The following is a 20,549-nucleotide window of genomic DNA, read 5'->3' on the forward strand; positions in this document are numbered from 1 at the left end:
CGTGAGTCCAGGTGGATAGAATGGATAAAAAAAGGAAGGATATCAAAGAGGAGTGGGGAGGGGTCGGGGTGAAAATGGGTGATACATGTACGCCAGACATCTTGCGCCAGAGCCATAGGACCTAGGAGGATACTCAAGAGTAGCCTGTAGCGGTTTAACCACAGGAAGGAGTTGGGATGATTCAGGGGTAGCCATAACTTCTCTATTCCCATCCTTTTTGAGTAGGCAGGAATGGTGGACCAAGCTTGGATTCTGCACAACTGGGAAGCCCAATAATAAAGAACCATCCTTGTTCTTCATGGCCATCAGAAATGATCTAGAAACCCCATGTCTCTTTTTGGCTCAGACAAACCGCAAGATAGAACCCTGCAAGGACTGTAGGTCCTTTAAAGAAACCGGGATCGGGAGGGTATCAAATAAGTAAAACAGTTTAGGTAAAATGATTATTTAAACTGCAGATATGTGGCCAAAGAGAGACAACGGAAGGGTGAAGCACCTAGTAAGAAGCGTGTGGAATAGCCTAAACAATAGAGGCAATGTAGCTCGATATAGCAGGGAGAATGATTTAGTAATTTGGACACCCAAATATTTTAGAGAGAAAAAGTTGTGATATATATATATATATATATATATATATATATATATATATATATATATATATATATATATATATATATATATATATATATATATGAAGCCTGAAGCTGAAACAATTTAGGTGGGGGCATGCAGATAGGTAGCGCTTCTGTATTGAAGGTGTTACAACCTGAAAGGCAGCCAAACTTTGAGAGGAGGGCATGTAGGTTAGGGAGTTTTTTGTGGAGGTAGGCGAGAGTCAATAAAACATTGTCAGCAAATTGCGATAATTGAAACTCCCATTCTCTAACCTTAATCTTATATATATGTCTGGTGTAAGCAGAGATGTCACTGCCATGGGTTCAATACACAGGAAAAACAGTAAAGGGGAAAGAGGGCATCCCTGTTGTATTCCATTATGGAAACCAAATGGTGGGGAGAAGGCATGGGAAACTTTTATTGAGGCAGTGACGGTCGTATAGAGGTTTTTGACTACCATCAGAAATGGGCATCGAAAGGCCAAAAGTCATTAAAGGGATTCTACCATTAAAAACTTTTTTTTCTCACTAACACGTCAGAATAGCCTTAAGAAAGGCTATTCTTCTCCTACCTTTAGAGGTTGTCTCTGCGCCGCCATTTGGTTAAAATCCTGGTTCTTGTTGGTATGCAAATGAGTTCTCTCGCAGCACTGGGGGCGGGCCTCAGTGCTCAAACAGCATTGGGGCCGTCCACAATGCTGTGAGAGAACTCTCTCCAGCGACGCCTCCATCTTCTTCAGCAACCGCCTCTTCACTCGTCTTCTTCCAGCTGGCGTCACACTTTGATGCCTGCGCAAATCAGCTCTGCCATCGGGCGTCACGCAGAGCCAATTACACATGCTGGCAGCCATATTTTTGTGGCCGCTTACGCGAGCATGCGCAGTATGCTCCTGTAGTTCAACGGAGTACAGAGCGTACTGCTCCATCCACAGTGGGCAGAAATTGTATATGAGATCTACAGGTCACCCCTGAACCCTCAAACAACCTCAAGCACTAAGAACACATGGAAGTTTTTAATAAGTACATTTTATTTTGCTGCTCCTCATTTATGTTGGCATACACTAGACTTACACAAGTAACACATAATGCAAAAGCAAAAATGTATTTTATTCTTGTGAACCGTTGGCACAATATGACTAAACTTAAAGGCACCTTATATAGAACTAGACCGCAAACTGCTGATGTGTTGTGTCATAGTTGCTGGCAGAGCAAAAGAGCATAGTCATTTACATTAGACAAAAAGAGAACAAGCAAAAAAAAATTATATCTATCAAAGCAATAAATCATTTAGCAAAAAAGCTAAAAAACCAGCAGGTTAAATGATTTTGATTGTTTGAAAATGCTTGACAAATATCTTTAGTACTAAACACAGTCATTCACAAACATAATATAAAAAATCTTGCATGTCTTTTACTACCACTAGGGGGCCAATTTGTATACAGTCACAGAAGTCTAATCTGCTGCAATGTGCACTACGATTTTTTTTTTGTAGGGAGAGGGAGGAATCGGGAGGACTTACATAAACAGTGCAACCTGACCACCGCTGACAGTCTGGATTTGGCTGTTGGTGGAGATGAGGGTTTGCCAGGAGAGTCATTTTAGAGATAGATGCAGGTGTCAACTAGAGTCCCGCATCATTAAGACATTTCTGGCATAACCTGTGGATATGCTGGAAATGTCTTCTGTAAAAATCACAACTGCTATAAAACTGTTGCAAAACTGCAATTTTTTTCTGATATGATTTTAAAGAGAACCTTTCATCATTTCCACCAACACGAGTTCTTAGCATCCGTTATTAGGCACCACTCCGCTGTTTCTGGCACAGTTCAATTTTTTATCTCTAATCCCCACCATCCCTGAGCAATCAGTGCGGTTAGTTTTGGTGCCTGCTAGAGTAACTCTCTACAATCAGGTGGGAGGTCTTAGGCAGGAGCAGGCTTGGGGGGTGATTCTGGGCTCTAACACTGCCCAAAGACAAGTTGGCATTGTGAGAGAGTTCTGAATCACACCCTTCCTCCTGCCCCTGCCTGACACTGCTCATCTGACAGGAGAGATAGGCCTTCACTATGTGATCAGTCATGGTCCGACACCTGGACTCCACACAGATCAGCTGCGTCTGCCACCTAGTGGATGGGCAGTGGATGAAGCACAAAACCTAATCAAGTAATATTACATGAACAGAAACGGTACTGCTGCCTGTCCACTAGTAGCTTCAGGCACCCGGAGGCTGCTAGAATAGATGATTGGTGTGGGGTGCAGGTTTTAGACCCCGACTGATCACGTGCTGATGACCTATCCAGTATGAATATTCAATTAGAGGCGGGGTACCTCTTTAATATAGGCTTACAGATCCTGATAGGCCCACTAGTGACAGTATCTGACCTTTTTAAAAGCATAGTTAGGAAGGGAGGGGTACATGATGCACTGTATGAAAACCGAGCACCACAGCCATATCAAAAAACACACTTTCAGCTATGCTATTGGTAAAACTGAGAACCTGAAGCCATATTAAGGTGTATTCACAATTGAACTGGCTTTATAGAAATCCATGTACAGAAACAATCATGTCATGTAGAGTTTCTGCAATAAATCACGTAAAGGATATAGAACTAAAATCAGATTAGTCAGTGCAGTATATTGTCAATTTCAGAAGGGTGAATGCAGTGGTACGGACTGTAAGATTTGGTTAGTAGTACACAGTCTACGAGCCTGAAGGAGCTTAACAGGATTGTGTGACTTTGTCTTTACAGCCCCTGAGGGCTGTGGTAACAATTCATCATTAGCATAAGGTGCATCCTGTTAGTCCAAGAACACATCCTGAGTCTCCTGTCTGTTCCTTCGCCGTCGGAGCTGGAGCTGAAGTTGTAGTTTGTTGGTGAAGAAGAACTGCTTCCAGCCTACGTCATCCGCAAGAGACCTCATCTCTGGAGTAACCCGGTCACAGGACCGCTCCACAACGTGTTCCCACAGCTTGTTTGAATTGCAGATCTGTAAAGGAACAGGTTAGGAAGGTAAAATGAATATTTGTTCAGTGGAGTTTTGATGAATATAACCAGTAAGAGTAGAGCAGGTCACTGCAGTAAATCTGAGATCAGCACTGGAGACCTGGTCTAATTCCAACCAAACCAACCTCAGCACAGAAGCTGTATATCCCTCCCCCCACTATGGTTTTTTCTAGCTACTTCAAAGCTATAGACACATTTACAGTATTTTTTTACATAGACGAGTATTATCAGGAGGGGAGGGGGTGTTCCTCCCGGCTCTCACAGCACTGCGTGATAGGCACTGCTGCGGAGAAGGACGTTCCTGACTGACTGTCAGCAACGCTCTTCTGACTGTAAAGCGCTACGGTATGGGGACCGATAGCGCTTTACCCGGGGCACAGATCGGGAAAGCCGATAGTGCACTGAATTCAGTGCACTGTCAGCTGTCCAGCATTATATGGAACTGCCTGTGCCCGATCTGATGAAAGGTCCTCTTTAAGTTTTACTACTTTTGCAAAGTAAAAAGCCTTTATTGAAGTTTTTTTTTTTTTTCAAGACCCGTAACTTTTTTTTTTTGTTAAAAGAATTCTGCAGTGGCTTGATTTTTTTTTTTTTTTTTTTTTGTAGGAAGACCTGATTTACTTTTTTGATTGATGCCATTTTGGGGAATGTAATGCTTTTTGATCACTTTTCAATAATTTTTTCAGTTCTGGTATCATTTTTTAGATTTTTTGTTTTACACAGTTATGTGTGTGTGTAAAATAACATTACAGGTGTATTGGGCTTTCCCCAGGCCCGTTCCGTCGCTGGAGCGAGGCGGGTATGCAGAGAGCCATGAATGTCCACTCTGGGGGTGCTTGGCTTGCTCATGGTGTCCTCCTCACTTTCCCGGATCTCTCTCCCTTGGGCCCCTGGCGTGTGTTACAGCTCTCCCACTTCTTCTCTTCGTTGCCCGGCTCTGGTGCTTTTAATAGACCCCTCACAAGCTTTGAGTCAGCTTGTGTCGGCTCTGGTCCCCTTCGCCACTCCCTTTCGGAGTTCTACTCGCTACTGGTCTCCCCCCGGGCCACAGACCCCCCTTTCTGTCTAAGTGGGAAGTGGATCTCAACTTGCACTTCTCTGATGTGGACTGTGCTAGGATCTTGGAGCTCACCCACAAGAGCTCTACGGTGAGTAAGTACCAAGAGATGGGTTATAAGATCTTCACTAGATGGTATCGTGTCCCGTTTCTGCTGCACAGGTTTTTCCCATCCACCTCTCCGCTCTGTTGGCGCTGTGGCTCGGAGGAGGGGACACTTCTGCACGTGTTCTGGAGCTGTTCGGCACTGAGAGACTTTTGGGACAGTGTCCACCACCTACTTTCCCATGTTTTCCAGACCACCATTCCCAATACACCGGCCTTCTTCTTGCTCCACCTTTCGGACTTCTCCCTTTGTGCCTACTGTAAATTGGCTATACGGCATATGATTATTGCAGCTAGAGCCTGCATTCCGGCTCTTTCCTCCCTCTCTGCGTCACTGGCTCCATTAGGTGGAAGATGTCCAGTCTATGGAAGACCTCACGGAGTCTCTCCGAGACACTCATGAGTCCTTTCTGAAGGCCTGGACCCCCTGGATCCTCTTTCAGGGCTCCCAGCAGTATAAGGTCCTCATAGGTCAGGCTTAGGCCTTGCCATGGGGACTGTTTGTGGTCTGGTTCGGGGGACCCCCCCCTCTCCTCCCCCCTTACTCCTTGTTTTCCCCCTTATCTTCCCCTCCTTTTTTTCCTTTTTCTCCTGCTCTTTCTCACCTTTCCCTCTCACGGTTCCCCTGTCTATTTAAGGCGCGGTTGGGGCCTCTTCTGGCCCAGTTGTTTACGGGAGGCCCTGTCCCTGTATTGTTTCTTATTATTTGTTAGGTATTTGGCCCTCTGCTGTTGTGTTGGGCCTTTATGGTTTGGTCTTGTTTTCTGATTGGGTGTTGCTACACTCTGTTTATCTCTTTGTTTATCTTGTTTTCATAAATAAAGAATTTATAAAAAAAAAACATTACAGTTGTATTGCCTGGGTCCTCACAGGTTTCGCAATATGTGTTGTGGGGAAGTTAGCTCAGTAAAAGCAGAGGTGCGGACCCAAACAGTTAAGACAGGGACACAAAGCGTGCAGCAAACTGGTTTATTTAGAAAAAAATGAAAAATCAATAAACCTTGACTTAAGGCATAAAATGAACTAAATAAAATACAGCCTTAACTTGGGGCAAAAACAAAATAAAAACCTGCTCGTCTGAGCGACTAACTAAAACAGTAGGTTAACTTAACTATACATTTGGCTTACTTGCAGCCACACGAACAAAACAGGCGCAATATTGTTTCACCGGACTCTGGGTTACAGGACAGAACCACACACCTCCTTTCACCTAATGGAACTGCACACAGTGCAGGAGCTGCAGCCTTTTTCTGGGCCAAGTAATGAGCCAATGACTCACATCAGGGCTGAGGCCTACTCCAGATCTGCCCTGGACCACATATATGGCAGAAACCTAGGGCTGATATATCTGGACTCCAGCACTCTGCCTATCACTTTCTCACAGTGTGGCATGTATATACTTTTTATTAAAGGGGTTGTCCCGTCACAAGGATCCTATCTATAATGCTTGTAAATGTGAATGTTAGGCTCCATTCACACAGAGTAATGCAATGACGGCCGTAAATGACGGCCGTAAATTACGGATGTCTTTTCCTATAGAACTCTATGTAAACTTTTTATGACGGCCGTAAAAGACACACAAATTACACACAAATGACGCCTGGCGTTACTCTGTGTGAATAGAGCCTAAGACTTTTCCTAAATACACTGCTTCAGCAAAACTGCTTTGTTTGGCCACTATCTCACTTTATTCATTTTTTTGTGGCCACAGCCCTGACCTAGCTGCTCCTGAGTCAAGTGATGTGTCTGCCTGCTCTCAGGGGGAGGGAGGAGGGGCTAAGTGCAGGGAGCAAGCCTGGAGGGGGGGGGGGGGTAGTTTACCCTTTGGGGGACAGGTGAAGCCAGCAACATCGCTATGCTTCTGCCCTGCATGAAGCCAGCAGTGGCAGAAGCGATGCTGCTATTCCGGGGCGGGGGGCGGAGGAGCGGAATAACAGCATCGCTTCTGCCGCTGCTGTCTTCATGCAGGGCAGAAGCATAGCGATGTTGCTGGCTTCACCTGTGCCGGCATCTAACTCCCCGGCATCCGCTGTAATAGGCGGATGCTGGGGACTGTTAGACGCCGGCACAGGCACATCGCTATGCTTCTGCCCTGCATGAAGACAGCAGCGGCAGAAGCGATGCTGTTCCGCTCCGGGGTCACATATGCAAAGCCAAGCGGCGAGATGCCGCCGGCCCTGCGTGCAAGCTCATACACCAGTCTAGCCTTCACAATGCAAATACAGACCCGCAGGGTGTCGGGTCTGTATTCGTATTGTGAAGGGTAGACTGGTGTATGAGCGCGCACGCAGGGCCGGCGGCATCTCGCCGCTTGGCTTTGCATATGTGACCCCGCCCACCAATGACGAGACAAAGCCGGAAGACAGAAGATTTTAGAGGAACGAAGACGGGTAAGTATGCGACGTGGGAATACCCCTTTAATGACACATTTTGGGATGGGGGATTAATGTACCATGTCTGGTCGCTATACGGTGTTCAGAACCTTCTGCTCCATTTACTGCGTAACACTTGCTGAGAATTGCTAATGGATGTGGATGCCACCACTGATGTTTTGAACTTTTTTTTTTTTACACAATTTTTATTCTCCTAAGAGACTTGAGATCTTCTGATGGCTTTTAGAATGCATTGCACTGTAATCTATGTAATGCAATGCATTATACTGGCTGTCATTTTTCTGACAGGCAGTTTGCTATGCTTTTCCTTTGCCACAGTCTAGGTAGCCTTGGGGGCCTCCTTAGGCCTCTAATTGCTGTGTAAAGGCATCGGACCCCTGTGATCTTGTTCTGATGCCTCTAGGAGTGAGCATTCTCCTTCCAAAACACTTGCGGAGAACAGCTAATGGATGCGGATGCCACCACTGATATTGATGTCTTATCCTTAGTATAGGTACATCAATCTTATCAGCCTGGAAAACTCCTTCATATAAATCGCAGTATGGTATGCAGTTTCATTTCTTGCCAATGCAACTTTAAAGGAACACAAACAGACCATTATTATAAGTCAATACTTTAAAGGGACCCTATCATACAAACGCTTTTTTTCTGAGTAACACGTTGGAATAGCCCACAGGCCATGAGAAAATGGCCACTTACACAGTATTGTAAGCGGCCATTTTCTCGTGGCCTGTGGGCATCCGCAGTCTGCTGTGTCCGAGGCCTAGAAGTCTGACACCTGCGCCAGAAGAAGAGGATGAACAGACCGTTCCTGATGAAGATGGAGGCGGCGCTGGAGACTTCTCTCACAGCATTGAGGATGCCCCCAGTGCTGTTTGAGCGCAGGGGCCCACCCCCAGTGCTGCAGGAGAACTTATTTGCATACCAACAAAAACCAGGATTCCTACGGAACGGCGGCGCGGAGAAGACAACGAAAGGTAGGAGAAGAATAGCCTTTCTTAAGGCTATTCCTACGTGTTACTTAGAAAAAAAAAGCGTTTGTATGATAGGATCCCTTTAAATGTTTGGTAAATGGAAACCAAAACACTAATGTGAACAAAGCCTTGGGGTGCATCTACTCAGGTTGGAATACTACAAACAATTTGGTGCCGTTTTTGATGCACTGGATAAAAATGACAAGTGGAATGAAATATATCAATTTTCTCTTTATATTTTCCTACTTTTTGGATTCACCCCTGTGTTCGGCTCAAAAAAACAACACCCATTCTCTTACGTTATTTCTTCTGATATGGTGCTACTTTTGCTATCCATGTAAGACCTGTTGATGTTATCTGTAAGCAGTGGTTTCCTGCATTGTCTCGGTTTGTAAAATTTAGAAAAATTCAATAAAACAGATATTAGAAAAAGAAAAAAACACCTTCCACAAAAACTGCCGATGACTCCAATTTAAGCCTAAGGCCCAATACTAAAATAATGAATAAAAATAAGAAGAATAAATGGCAGAAAAGCAGGTGTACATTCTGACTTAAATGCCGTAAGCCCATAATTGGGCCCGGGTGGAGTTGTGGGGGATTTTAGTTTCCCAGATAACTATAAAGTGACGGTAGCCATGATGCAATCGGGCAGATGGTTGGAGGGGAAAACTTGAAACAATTTGCATAGTGTATCTGAGCTGTGCACTGGATGCTAAGGTCAGAGCTCTGATAAGATGTGAGGGAGAGACTGTCTAGTGCCTGGCATTACCATCAAGTGCCATGCTACTTGCTCCTTCAATATAAAGTGATTTTTACAGCAGGAAGTCTCCCACAAAAAGAGACGATTTCTTCTAAATATCTAAATATATACATTTCCATCTCAAGAGAACAGACAGTAACGGCTTATACCCTCAGTATGGAGCATCCTACTGAGCCGGAATAAATATATCAAGTCAAAGTACAATATAAAAGTACATGCTGACATTGTGAATCGATCATGCGAAACAGATTCAGAAGAAAAGATGGCGACACTTCTAGCTGTGGATGTCATTATATCCTAGTATAAAAAGCATCAATAATAGCTAAAGACAATTTCCTGATATCAACAGTCTATTAAGAGGATCTGTCAGCAAGTATGACTGACAGCACCAGGTAGGAGACCACCCACAAAGACCTGATATACATGTATAACCATAGCCAAAGTATGATGTAGTGTTAGATGGCATCTAGATTCTTTGTAAATTACACCTGTATAATAAAAGTGCAAAAGTATACACAAAAATGACTTTTTCTGAAATGTCAGTTTTAGTAAATGTCTGCATTTCCATTTCATAGACATCTGCATTGTGCCGTTCCTCTGTTACTCCTCCTGAAAATGTTTGAATAAAGTAACAAATAGGTGTTACCATTTCCCTCTGACTCCTGACACCAGAGATGAGCGCTGTGGCTTTATTTAACAGACACAGCACCATCCTTCTCATAGTGGCTGTACCTGGTACTGCAGTTTGCTAAGTACCTTTTTTGGTAAGTTGAACTGAGCTACCTGCAGTACCAAGTACAGCCACTATACAATGCTGTTCCTGGTAATAAGGAGGCTGCAGCACTCACCCAATATAGCCACTCTTTCACTGTTCTGATCAGTACGTGTGGAGGGTGTTGAATTCCTATTGATCTAATACCGATGGCCTACCCTAAAGATACCATCACCCTTTAAGTCACAGGAAACCTCTTTAGGCTAAGGTCCCACGTAGCACGCTGCAACAAAAAAGCTCTGCAGGAAAAACTGCAGAGAAAAAGCATCATGGTTTTTCCTGCAGCGCTTTTCACAGAAAGTCTGCAGAGGAAAACTCAGTTCCAATTATACATTAGGGAAACTACTGGGGTGTTTCATATAATATTGGTATAACTGACATCCTGCGATTTCCAAAAACATGAGGGTTTTGGAAATCACAGCATTTCCGCTGCATGTATTTTTCTGCGCATGCACATGGAGGATGCAGACGGACTTTTGAGCTGCCACTCTTCAGATCTGACACCTATTACCTATCCAGTGTTTGTAATGGTACAATCCCTTTAAGGCTGGCATACAAATAAGAGAACTCCCCCCTAGCCCAAGTGACACACACACACTTACATGTTACCCACCAACTCTTTCCACATTTGCGGTCTTTTTGGCTGGTGTGTCCCACCTATGTGCATGTGGCTGGTTGCTAAAGAAGAAATCTAGGTGAACAGTGAGAAGAAAGCCAGTCATTTACGCCAAAGCCCTTTCAGGTTCTGACCAGGACCAAACCATGTGATCTCATGAGCGTCTGAGCTATAGGAGGATTTGATTAATCTTTTCACCATTTTCTGAGCCAAAAAACTTCTGCCAACCTGTATTTTAATTTGGGTGTACATTGCCCCCTGCTGATACAGACATAAAAGTTTAGGCTGGTGCAATAGAGGTCAACACTGCAACCAGTCATCACATTACCTTGAATAACCCCGAATCAGGTAACATACAAGAAGCGAATAAGCTACAAATACAATATGTGGTATGTTGCGCCCTCTGCTGGCCAACAATAAGAATAAGTAATTATCATGGTATTAGCATGGTATCAGGGCACAAAATCTCCCTGGCATGTCACTATCTGGTGGGGGCAGAGCAGTAGCGTAACTAGAGACTTGTGGGCCCCAATGCAATCTTTTGTCCGGGCCCCCTACCTCATCCCTACAGTGAATTCTTAACTGTGATGGTTACGGGTGCTAAGGAGTTTAATCCACCTTAGTGTGGTTAGGGTAATCTGTGGGCCTCCTTGTCTTATGGCCCAGATGGAAGCTGCAATCTCAGTACTGATGCCAGTGCTTATGGGCCCCCTCAGGCTCTTGGGCCTGGTGCCACTACTCCGTCTGCTTCCCCTCAAGTTATGCCCCTGGGGCAGAGAGCTGACTCCTCCACCCAGGGCTCTGGAGTTGGAATTGGGAGCAATTTTGATTGGTGTAGGAGAAGTTATCAACTTCAGCTTTAAAATAAAAGGATTAATTATTTTGAATTACATTTTACAATTAAGAATATTGTATGTGTAGTGTGAGGAGGGCGGTGTCAGTCAGACAAGGGGGTGTGACTCTGAGCTCTGACAGTGGCTGCCTCTGATTGGAGCTCTGAATCACACTATCCCCCGCCTGACACCGCCCTCCTGACAGTACAGAGGATATCCGACACCTATTTCTGGTGCACCCATTGAAGTAAATAGTGCAAGGGTAGATGATAAATAATTTGCATTTTCTGAACCCTTCAGGGGAACATGAACAAGGTGCAGATAACATGCAAATTTTTGTAATTGTATTATGTTAATTTGGAAATTGACACATAATGTGAATTTTAAAACCAGCAGCATGTCAATACTTTGTGCAGATTTAGGGTTAGTTAACATGTTCGGGGGTCCGCACAGGTTTTGACACAGAGAGACAGGGCGAGCCGCGTCTCTCTCTGGTCAAAACCCGCCTGCCGCGACCATCGCGGTCGCGGCTTTCCCCTCACATGTTGGCTCAAATGAAGGAGCAAACACAGGAGGGTACTACCGCTAGGCGGAAGCCACAGTCCAGCGCGCCGCAGCTTCCGCCTGAAGAAAGGACATGTCGCTTCTTTTCTCTGCTAGCAGCAGCCCGCCGCTAGTGGAAAAAAGAAACCCGGCCGTCTGCATAGACCACCATTGTAAAGGGGCGGATTTTAAAGCGAAATCCGCTGTCAAAATCCACCCCTTTGTTCACGTGTGTACTGACCATTGCAGTGTGGATTTTATCTATTCCAATAACAGTGGTGAAACTATAACAAAACCAATGACAGATACAAGACAAAATCTGTATGCGGAATTTAATGCAGGTTCTGGTGTGGAAAATATGCAACATACATTTTTACGTGTACATGTAGCCTTATACGACCCAAATGCCTTTAACCTCTTCTAGCCGATTTTTGTTTTTGACTCCTTGTTCTCCAAACCCCATAAGAGCTATGTGAAAGCTTAAAGGGATCCTATCATTAAACTCAATTTTTTCTGTCTAACAAGTTGGAATAGCCTTAAGAAAGGCTATTCTTCTCCTACCTTTAGATGTCTTCTCCGCGCCGCCGTTCGGTATAAATCCCAGTTTTCGTCGATATGCAAATGAGTTCTCTCGCAGCACTGGGGGCGGGCCCCAGCGCTCAAACAGCACTGGGAGCGTCCCAATGCTGCGAGAGAACTCTCCAGCGCCGACCTCTTCACGCGTCTTCTTCTGGTGCAGGCTTCAAACTTCTAGGCCTCGGGCAGAGCCGACTGCGCATGCCCACAGGCCACAAGAAAATGGCCGTTTACAATACTGCACTGGAAGAAGACGTGTGAAGAACGCTGTTGTTTGAGCGCTGGGGCCCGCCCCCAGTGCTGTGAGAGAACTCATTTGCATACCGACGAAAACTGGGATTTATACCGAACGGAGAGGAATAGACTTTAATTTTAATGATAGCGTCCCTTTAATATTTGCAGGACAAATTGTTCTTCATAATGTTGCAATTTAATATTCTGTACAGTGTACTGGGAAACTGGTAAGAAAACTGGATGGGGTGGAAATGGAGAAAAACACAGTTTGTGTGACATTTTCACGGCATTCACTGTGCAGCCAAAGTGACATTTCACTTGTATTCTATGGGTCGATACAATTTCTGGGATACCATATTTATAAAGTTTTATTTACGTTTTAACCCCTTAAAAAGCTCTAAATTCTTGGAGTCGTGATATTCTGACACCTGTAATTTTTTTGTTTAATCAGATTTTATTAAAGTTTTTCAAATATACCATACAACGGACAAAAACAAAATGAACAAACCGATGGCGTAATGGCACACATCTTCTTTTCTTCTTCTTTTTATTAATTTTCAGTATTGTTCATGTTTTTGTTAAATCTGAGGAAGGAGTCACGTTTTTTGCAAAAAAGCGAATAGCTCCGAAACGCGTTATCAATAAACCAATTGTGGCTAACCATATTATCGGACTTGTGGCTTTGAGGCGCGCATCCCCTGGTGTATCTGTGCAGTGGTTTCACTGTGATCCCTGTATAGTATTTTTTTAAGTTTTATATGTGTTATAAAGAAAGGAGGGCGATTTTAATTCCTTTTATTTATTTTTTTTACTGTATTTATTTGATTTCCTAGGGGTCTTGAACCACCACGGGACAATGGTAAATAACTAATGCATTGCAAAATGATGTCAGTTCTATTACAGATGCATAGAGTAGCCTGTATTAGAACATAATGCCAGACAAGCTAGCGATCCTTCCCAAAATGGTGATGCCTTTATCCTGCTGGTACTGATTGTGGGCATTAGCGCCAGGTCTTCACTGCATAATACAGTAGGGACCCGGTGGCTATGGCGGCCACTCAGATTCTGAATGTCTGTCATATTTAAATACCCAACATACATTTGCCGCACTATTAGAGCAGATGTTGGAAAGGGAGTGGCCACTTTCAGATCAATATAGAGAGAAAAATGTTACTCTTTGGGGGCGTTCACACTACCGTCATTGTCCGACAGGTAGTGTCCGCTCCTAGTGTCTGTTCAAAATCTTGCACGGACATTAGGAGCGGACACTAGCTGTGTCCGTGACACTTGTCATTCATTTAAATGGCGATCGGGTGCATTCTTTTGCACTCCGTGCCTGTCGTTCACTGTCCGTTTGTAAAGATGTCCGACTTTTCAAGCGGACAGAAAAAACCTACATGTCGGGTTTTGCTGTCCACTTGAAAAGTCAGACATCTTTACATGCGGACAGTGAAGGACAGGCACGGAGTGCAAAAGAACGCACCCGATCGCCATTTTAATGAATGACAAGTGTCACGAACACAGCTAGTGTCCGCTCCTAATATCCGTGCGAGATTTTGAACGGACACTAGGAGTGGACACTACCTGTCGGTCACAGACGGTAGTGTGAATGCTCCCTTTGTATAATAAAAAGTTGTACAATTTCCAAATATTTTCTGTACCAGTTATTCATGGTTTTCTAGATCTCTGCTTGTTGTCATTCTACTTACTTCCAGTGGATAAAAATCAGTCCATGGTCATGTGATGTACAGACTACGGTCATGTGATGGACATAGGTACACAGCTCATCACAAGGCAGATGCCTAATAACTGTGCTGTGACTATAAAGTGGTTACATGACAAATAGACGATTTCTTCGGCAATACGAACAGTAATAGTGTGAGCTGCGATTATTTTCCCATGCCTCCTGTGTGGTAAAATGGTTGTGTGACCAGTAAAACTACTATGAGTCCATGTGCAGTTTGTGTGTATGGCTAAAAAATATGGCCATCTAAATTAACCTTAATTTAAACGACAAGTAACACTATAATGTCCTTAGGGGGGAATTTATTAACACAGCCACACCAGTTTTCTGGCGCAGATGTACCACATTCCCTATTCTGCATCTCACTCGTCACTTTCTGCGAATGTGGGCAGAGAGGTGGCTGGCTGGGGACATATTAGTTAAAATTCACGTCAGTTTTCTGGCCAGTTCCTGATCTAGACTTACATTCCGGCACATGGGCGTGCACGTGATTTATTAATAGACTGGAACATCTGGATAATTTAGACGGGATGAAACAGGGTTGAAACAGGGGACCTGATGCAAGAAGGGAGGAGTGGGAGCAGGTGAACATTACTATTTATTATTAATTATTATTATTATTATTATTATTATTATCGTATTATTTATTTCCCCTTGCCCCCTCTGGGTTTTCCAGTCTGCCTGGAAAACCCCTTTAAGTTTTACTTTTACAAGAAAATTCCACATGCAATACTTCAAGAGCTTTTCAGTGTCTAACATAGTTCTTATAAGTACCCTCAGAGTATGAAGTGAAGCTGGTAATGCGGATCAGGCAAATGTCATCAGTGTTACAAGATAGTGGTGAAGAAGGACGCCAATAGCGGCGCTGTAGTGGAGGACGATCTTTACAGACTCCAAACTTCATGTGAAGACTAATTCTTTATTTACTGTACTGTCACAATTGGTAACACATTTCGGGGGAACATTCCCCTTCATCAGATCAATACAATACCTGAAATATGCAAGTGCTCAATGGGTAGAAAGGTGTCAAATGCCTGTATAAAAGAAGAATCAAATTAAATGGGCATTGGCACCCTTCTACTTATTTAATGGGAATGTGTCACCAATTTTGTATATTATTGATTAATATCAGATCTGTCAAATATATCAATATTTATAACTTGTTTTATATTTTTAGATTTTTTATTCAATTTTTTGCACTTGATAATATTCGCTGCCATCCTGCCTGAGTCCTCTGTTAACATTTCGTGATATGCTTTATATACATCAGGTTCACGACATAGGCAGCAATAGTCTGGAGCCCACTCACTCAGGTCTGCAGAAGAGTTTTCTAGAAATGCTCTGTATAGGGAGGGGATAAGCTGTGACATCATCTATGGTAAGTAGCGGATGTACTGACGGTTCAGAGGGATAATCTATAGAAGTTTTTTCTTATATTATTTGATTGAAATCCTGTTTGTAATGTAAACTGAATGAGTGTGTGTTTTTTAAATATATGATGGGATGGAAAATAAAAAATATTAAAAAAATGCATTAATCATAAATGTCTGATAGACATTCCACCTCTCGGATTTGCACCTATCTCTAAAATGAAACCCCCAGCCTTCATGCCCTGGCCTTCACTTCATTGCGATATTATTGCAAACAATGTACTTGACTGTCAGGTTTACAAAAGCATCACAGCCCTCTGAGTTATACTGCTTCCCTATAGAAGTGTATGGAAGTTACGGAAACAGCGTAGAACAGTGACTTACTTGGTTTCTATTACTTCCATCCAATTCTATGGTAGTTACAGAAACAGCATAGCTCAGAGCTTCTGTAAATCCCAACCACAGCAAGGTTGCGGCACAGAGGCCGGAGGGGTTCCTTTTAGACACAGGTGTGAGTCCCAGAGTGGGACCTGCACTATCAGACACTTATGGCATATCTTTTGGATTTGCCATAAATCTCTTTAGTGGGAAAAGGCATATACTCCCCTTGAAATAGCAATTCTAGAGCATTTTCTCTCATTGTGCTACTCAGTTGTAGTACACTCACTGAGACACTTGCTGCTGCTGAAGCAGCGAAGAGGAGGAGGAGGAGCTGTCATTTGCATAGAGAGGGCCGTGAAAGAAAGGGCTAGGAGGCAGCATGCAGGATATGATGCTGCTGTGCTCAGAGCAAAAGGGGAACGCCCCCTGTGCTCCGTGAGCTTCATTAGCATAACCTAAAAAAACTAACAAAATCAAAAACGGATGGGAGAGAGAAAAGAAGAAGAAGAAGGGTAGAACTAGAATAGCTTTTCTATAGGCTATTTCACCATGTGTTTAGTTAAAAAAAAAAATAGGTATATTGAATGATAGACTCATTTTAAGGTGGTGGAGTATACAGGAGATGTGTCTAATTCACTAAAATATACACCTCTTAAAGGGGCTCTATCACTGGGAAAAGTCATTTTGAACTAATCACATCCTTGCATAGCCTTTAGAAAGGCTATTCCACACCTACCTTTAGTATATAGATTGCCTCAGTGGTTTCTGAATAAGTCCGTTTTATTCATATGCTAATGAGCTTCCAGCCAGCACAGGAAGTTCCCAGCAGCACTGCTCTCTGCTATTATCTCCTATGTGTGTGTGCAAACAGGAAGCTGAGTCATCATCATCAGCAGCCTGCACTGTATACACCCATAGGAAACAATAGCAAAGGAGGTGCACGATGCATCGTGCACCAGTCTAATTAGTATATGAATAAAAACGGACTTATTCAGAAACCACTGAGGCAATCTACATACTAAAGGTAGGTGTGGAATAACCTTTCTAAAGCCTATGCAAGGATGTGATTAGTTAAAAATGACTTTTTCCAATGATAGAGCCCCTTTAAATTCCGTGGATTTCCCCTAGTATGACCAGACTGTGTGAATACACCCAAACAGATGCACCTTAAAAACTGCTAAATGTGCTTCATCTATTTGCTTATAATTCACCTTTACATTTACCTTCTGAAATCTATGAGACACTTGGGAGAGTTGTGCAATGTCCTCCAAGTCCAGGAAAGTCAAGATGTATAATATCAATGACTCGGGAAGACGCTCCAGGAAATCGTACTTTCCACGGCAAAGGTTAAGCACATGGTCGAGGGTTTTCTGTCCAAAGATTATGCCAATCTGAGCTGAAAAGTAAAAAGTAGACTTATCTATAAACCACTGAGGATAAAACAAAGAATTGTGAAGCGTTCCCAAGATGTTACAATGATGTACAGTAAGTTCTCTTATATACAGAATGCAATGTCAGCCCTGGAGTCTAAAGAAAGGAGATTCAGAATATATGAAGCACACCAAAGGAGACATTTTACTGGAATCAGACAAGTCTGAACAGGTACGTATTCAGGCCTGGCCAAGTCCAAACTTGTCAAACTCATTTTAGTTATTTCAAGGATGTATTTCCAAGGGCCAGTGGCAGGCTGCAGTGAAGATGAGCTGTGGATTTTAGGCTCTTGTTTAGTACAGTGATATATACAGATGGTATTTCTATGTCACAAAGTGACAGTGGCCATAGTCTGGATATTACAAAGTACAGGCGTCCCCTTCATTGCATAGACTTTGGTGCTACATATGGATTTGCATGAAGCTGCCAAGTGTTTGGTAGTGCGTTTAAAGGGGCTCTATCAGCAAAATCATGCTGACAGAGCCCCACATATGCGTAAATAGCCTTTAAAAAGGCTATTCAGGTACCGGTAAATTTATATTAAACTACCCCCCACCCCGTTTTAAAATAATAACCTAAAAAAGAAAGTGCTCTACTTACGGATCGTGCACTCTGGGCGGGCATTCAGGGTGTGTCTTCATCTTCTTCCCCGCCTCTTCTTCCTCCGATGTCCTCGGGTCCTGTCTTCCTCCGGCGCTTGCTCGCGGACACTGATAAAAAAAAAAAAGCTTGGGCGCATGCGCAGTAGCACGCGGCTTCTACTACGGCTACTGCGCATGCGCCCAGGCTATTTTTTTTTTTTCAGTGTCCGCGAACAAGCGCTGGAGGAGGACGGACCCGAGGACATTGGAGGAAGAAGAGGCGGGGAAGAAGATGAAGACACACCCTGAATGCCCGCCCAGGGTGCACGTTCCGTAAGTAGAGCACATTCTTTTTTAGGGTATTATTTTAAAAAGGGGGGGTAGTTTAATATAACTTTATTGGTGCCTGAATAGCCTTTTTAAAGGCTATTCACGCATATGTGCTGCTCTATCAGCATGATTTTGCTGATAGAGCCCCTTTAAAGCTGCATGAACAAAAACAAACTTGTGAAAAAATTGCATGTGTTTTTGTCTAAGTGCTAGTTCACACGATACTAGTGACCGCTTATTTTGGTCCTGATTTTGACGCGGAAAGCACGTCAGAATCAGGACCAAAATGCGCCAGCCTCGGCTAGCCGCGACTTCCGACAGTCGCAGCTTCCCGCTCCGGAGTAGGCTGAAATGAATGGGCCTAGTCCAGAGGGATTGTCTTGATGTGGACGTGCCGCGGTGATTTCCGCCGCGGCCTCTGTCTCAAGAAAGGGCAGCTCGCTTCTTTTTTCCGCTGGCAGGAACAAACAGCTAGCGGAAAAAACATCGCTAGCGGTCTACATAGACCTCTATTATGAGGGGGTGGATTTTGAGGTGGATTCTGCTCCGAAATCTGCCCCCTCTTGCCCCATGTGAACTATCCCTAAATTGGTTTTCACCACACCCAGCCACACCAGCTGAATACACCTTTATTCCTTTAGAACAGGAGTAGGGAACGTACGGCTCTCCAGCTGTTGCAAAACTACAACTCCCAGCATGCATACTTGCTCTGCTATTCTTGGAACTGCCATAGAAGTGAATGGAGCATGCTGGGAGTTGTAGTTTCACAGCAGCTGGAGAGCCAAAGGTTCCCTACGCCTGCTTTAGAATGAGCTTGCTGAATAAAGGGATTTTCCAGACTTCTGCAAATGTTTTAACTGAAACAGAAATTATTGCCCTATTTCTAAACCATGACTCCAAGGGGCTGTGGGATTCCTTGATTTCTGATCTGGGTTTCCCCATAGCACAGTAACCACAAGACCTGTCAATTTTACAATGAAACCAATTTTTGCAATGTGCTGTGCAGCATAAGGGCACTATATAAGTAAGCAAAATAAATAATAGAAAAATCATTTCGGCTGCTCTATGATACTTTACAAATCAATAAATGTATCAGTGCCAAATATAACACTGGACAAGACTTCTACAATGTTATACCTTGTTCTAAACCAAGCCTGTGTGCAGTAGGAATGGTATTAGAGGTTTCCTAGGAGCGGACTCCTTTATCAGGGGTTTATCTGCAGAAATATGTTTTGAAATCACTAAAATTATCCAAAGGAATACCTTTTCAACCAGAGAATCAGTGGGATCAGTGGCAGCTTTCTGGCCTACTTGGAGCAGCTATAAAAAAGCTAAGTATTAAGCGAGTGTGGTTTGTTCCTAAGTGTGGTTTGGTCTAAGTGTGACTTAATATTAAGTGACTTTAGATTCAGGGACTTTACAGGGAAAACCCTTTTATTTTTTATTTGAATTTGTCTGTTTTGCTGTAATATTCCCCATTAGGTAAGATGAACTCCATACTTACCAATGCTGTCCAGTGTGCATCTTGCAACATGTATGCTCTGCTTGAGCAGCCGCTTGAGGGGGCATACTGTTGTGAAAGATGCAAGCACATTGCACATTTTGAAGCCCAGATCATGGATCTAAATGGGCGAATTGAAACACTGCGATCCATTGGTAACTTGGAAAGGAGTTTGATGCTCACAGAGCAACATCTCATTGGGGCAAGTGCAGAGGGGGATGGTAGCATGGAGGTGCAGGAACTTGAGGCAGCTAGCTGGGTGACAGTTAGAAACCAGCGGGGTAGAGGGAAGAGTTCCAGGGAGGTTAGTCCTGAACTGGCACACCCCAACAAGTTTGCTAAATTGGCAGATGAGGGGAATGTTAGTACAGGGGTAACATTGCTGCAGCATGATACTTCCTCTGAAAGCCAGGGGAATGTCTGCTCCAGTAAGAAGGGGGATAGGAGCGCAGAGAAGACTAGACAGGTGCTGGTAGTGGGAGATTCAATTATTAGGGGAACAGATAGGGCAATCTGTCACAAAGACCGGGATCGTCGCACGGTGTGTTGCCTTCCTGGCGCTCGAGTTCAACATATCGCGGATCGGGTTGACAGATTACTGGGTGGGGCTGGTGTGGATCCAGCAGTCATGGTGCACGTTGGCACAAATGACAAAGTTAGCGGTAGGTAGAAGGTCCTTAAAAATGATTTCAGGGATTTAGGGAGCAAGTTGAAGGCAAGGACCTCCAG

The 20,549-nt window shown here is 43.7% G+C and overlaps 1 protein-coding gene across 1 annotated transcript in view; it reads right to left on the reverse strand.

The window, feature by feature from the left end:
* Window positions 1-2,910: 2,910 nt before the first annotated feature.
* FBXO36 (F-box protein 36) overlaps window positions 2,911-20,549 on the reverse strand; it is a 41,171-nt gene continuing 23,532 nt past the window's right edge. The window contains exons 3-4 of the mRNA XM_075269048.1: window positions 17,201-17,373; window positions 2,911-3,602 (exon numbers count right to left, since the gene is read on the reverse strand). Coding sequence (XP_075125149.1) covers window positions 3,414-3,602; window positions 17,201-17,373 — 362 coding nt within the window. The 3' untranslated portion in view covers window positions 2,911-3,413. The remainder of the gene's footprint in view (window positions 3,603-17,200; window positions 17,374-20,549) is intronic.

Source organism: Leptodactylus fuscus, chromosome 3, assembly GCF_031893055.1.
Source record: "Leptodactylus fuscus isolate aLepFus1 chromosome 3, aLepFus1.hap2, whole genome shotgun sequence".
Classification (NCBI taxonomy): domain Eukaryota; kingdom Metazoa; phylum Chordata; class Amphibia; order Anura; family Leptodactylidae; genus Leptodactylus; species Leptodactylus fuscus.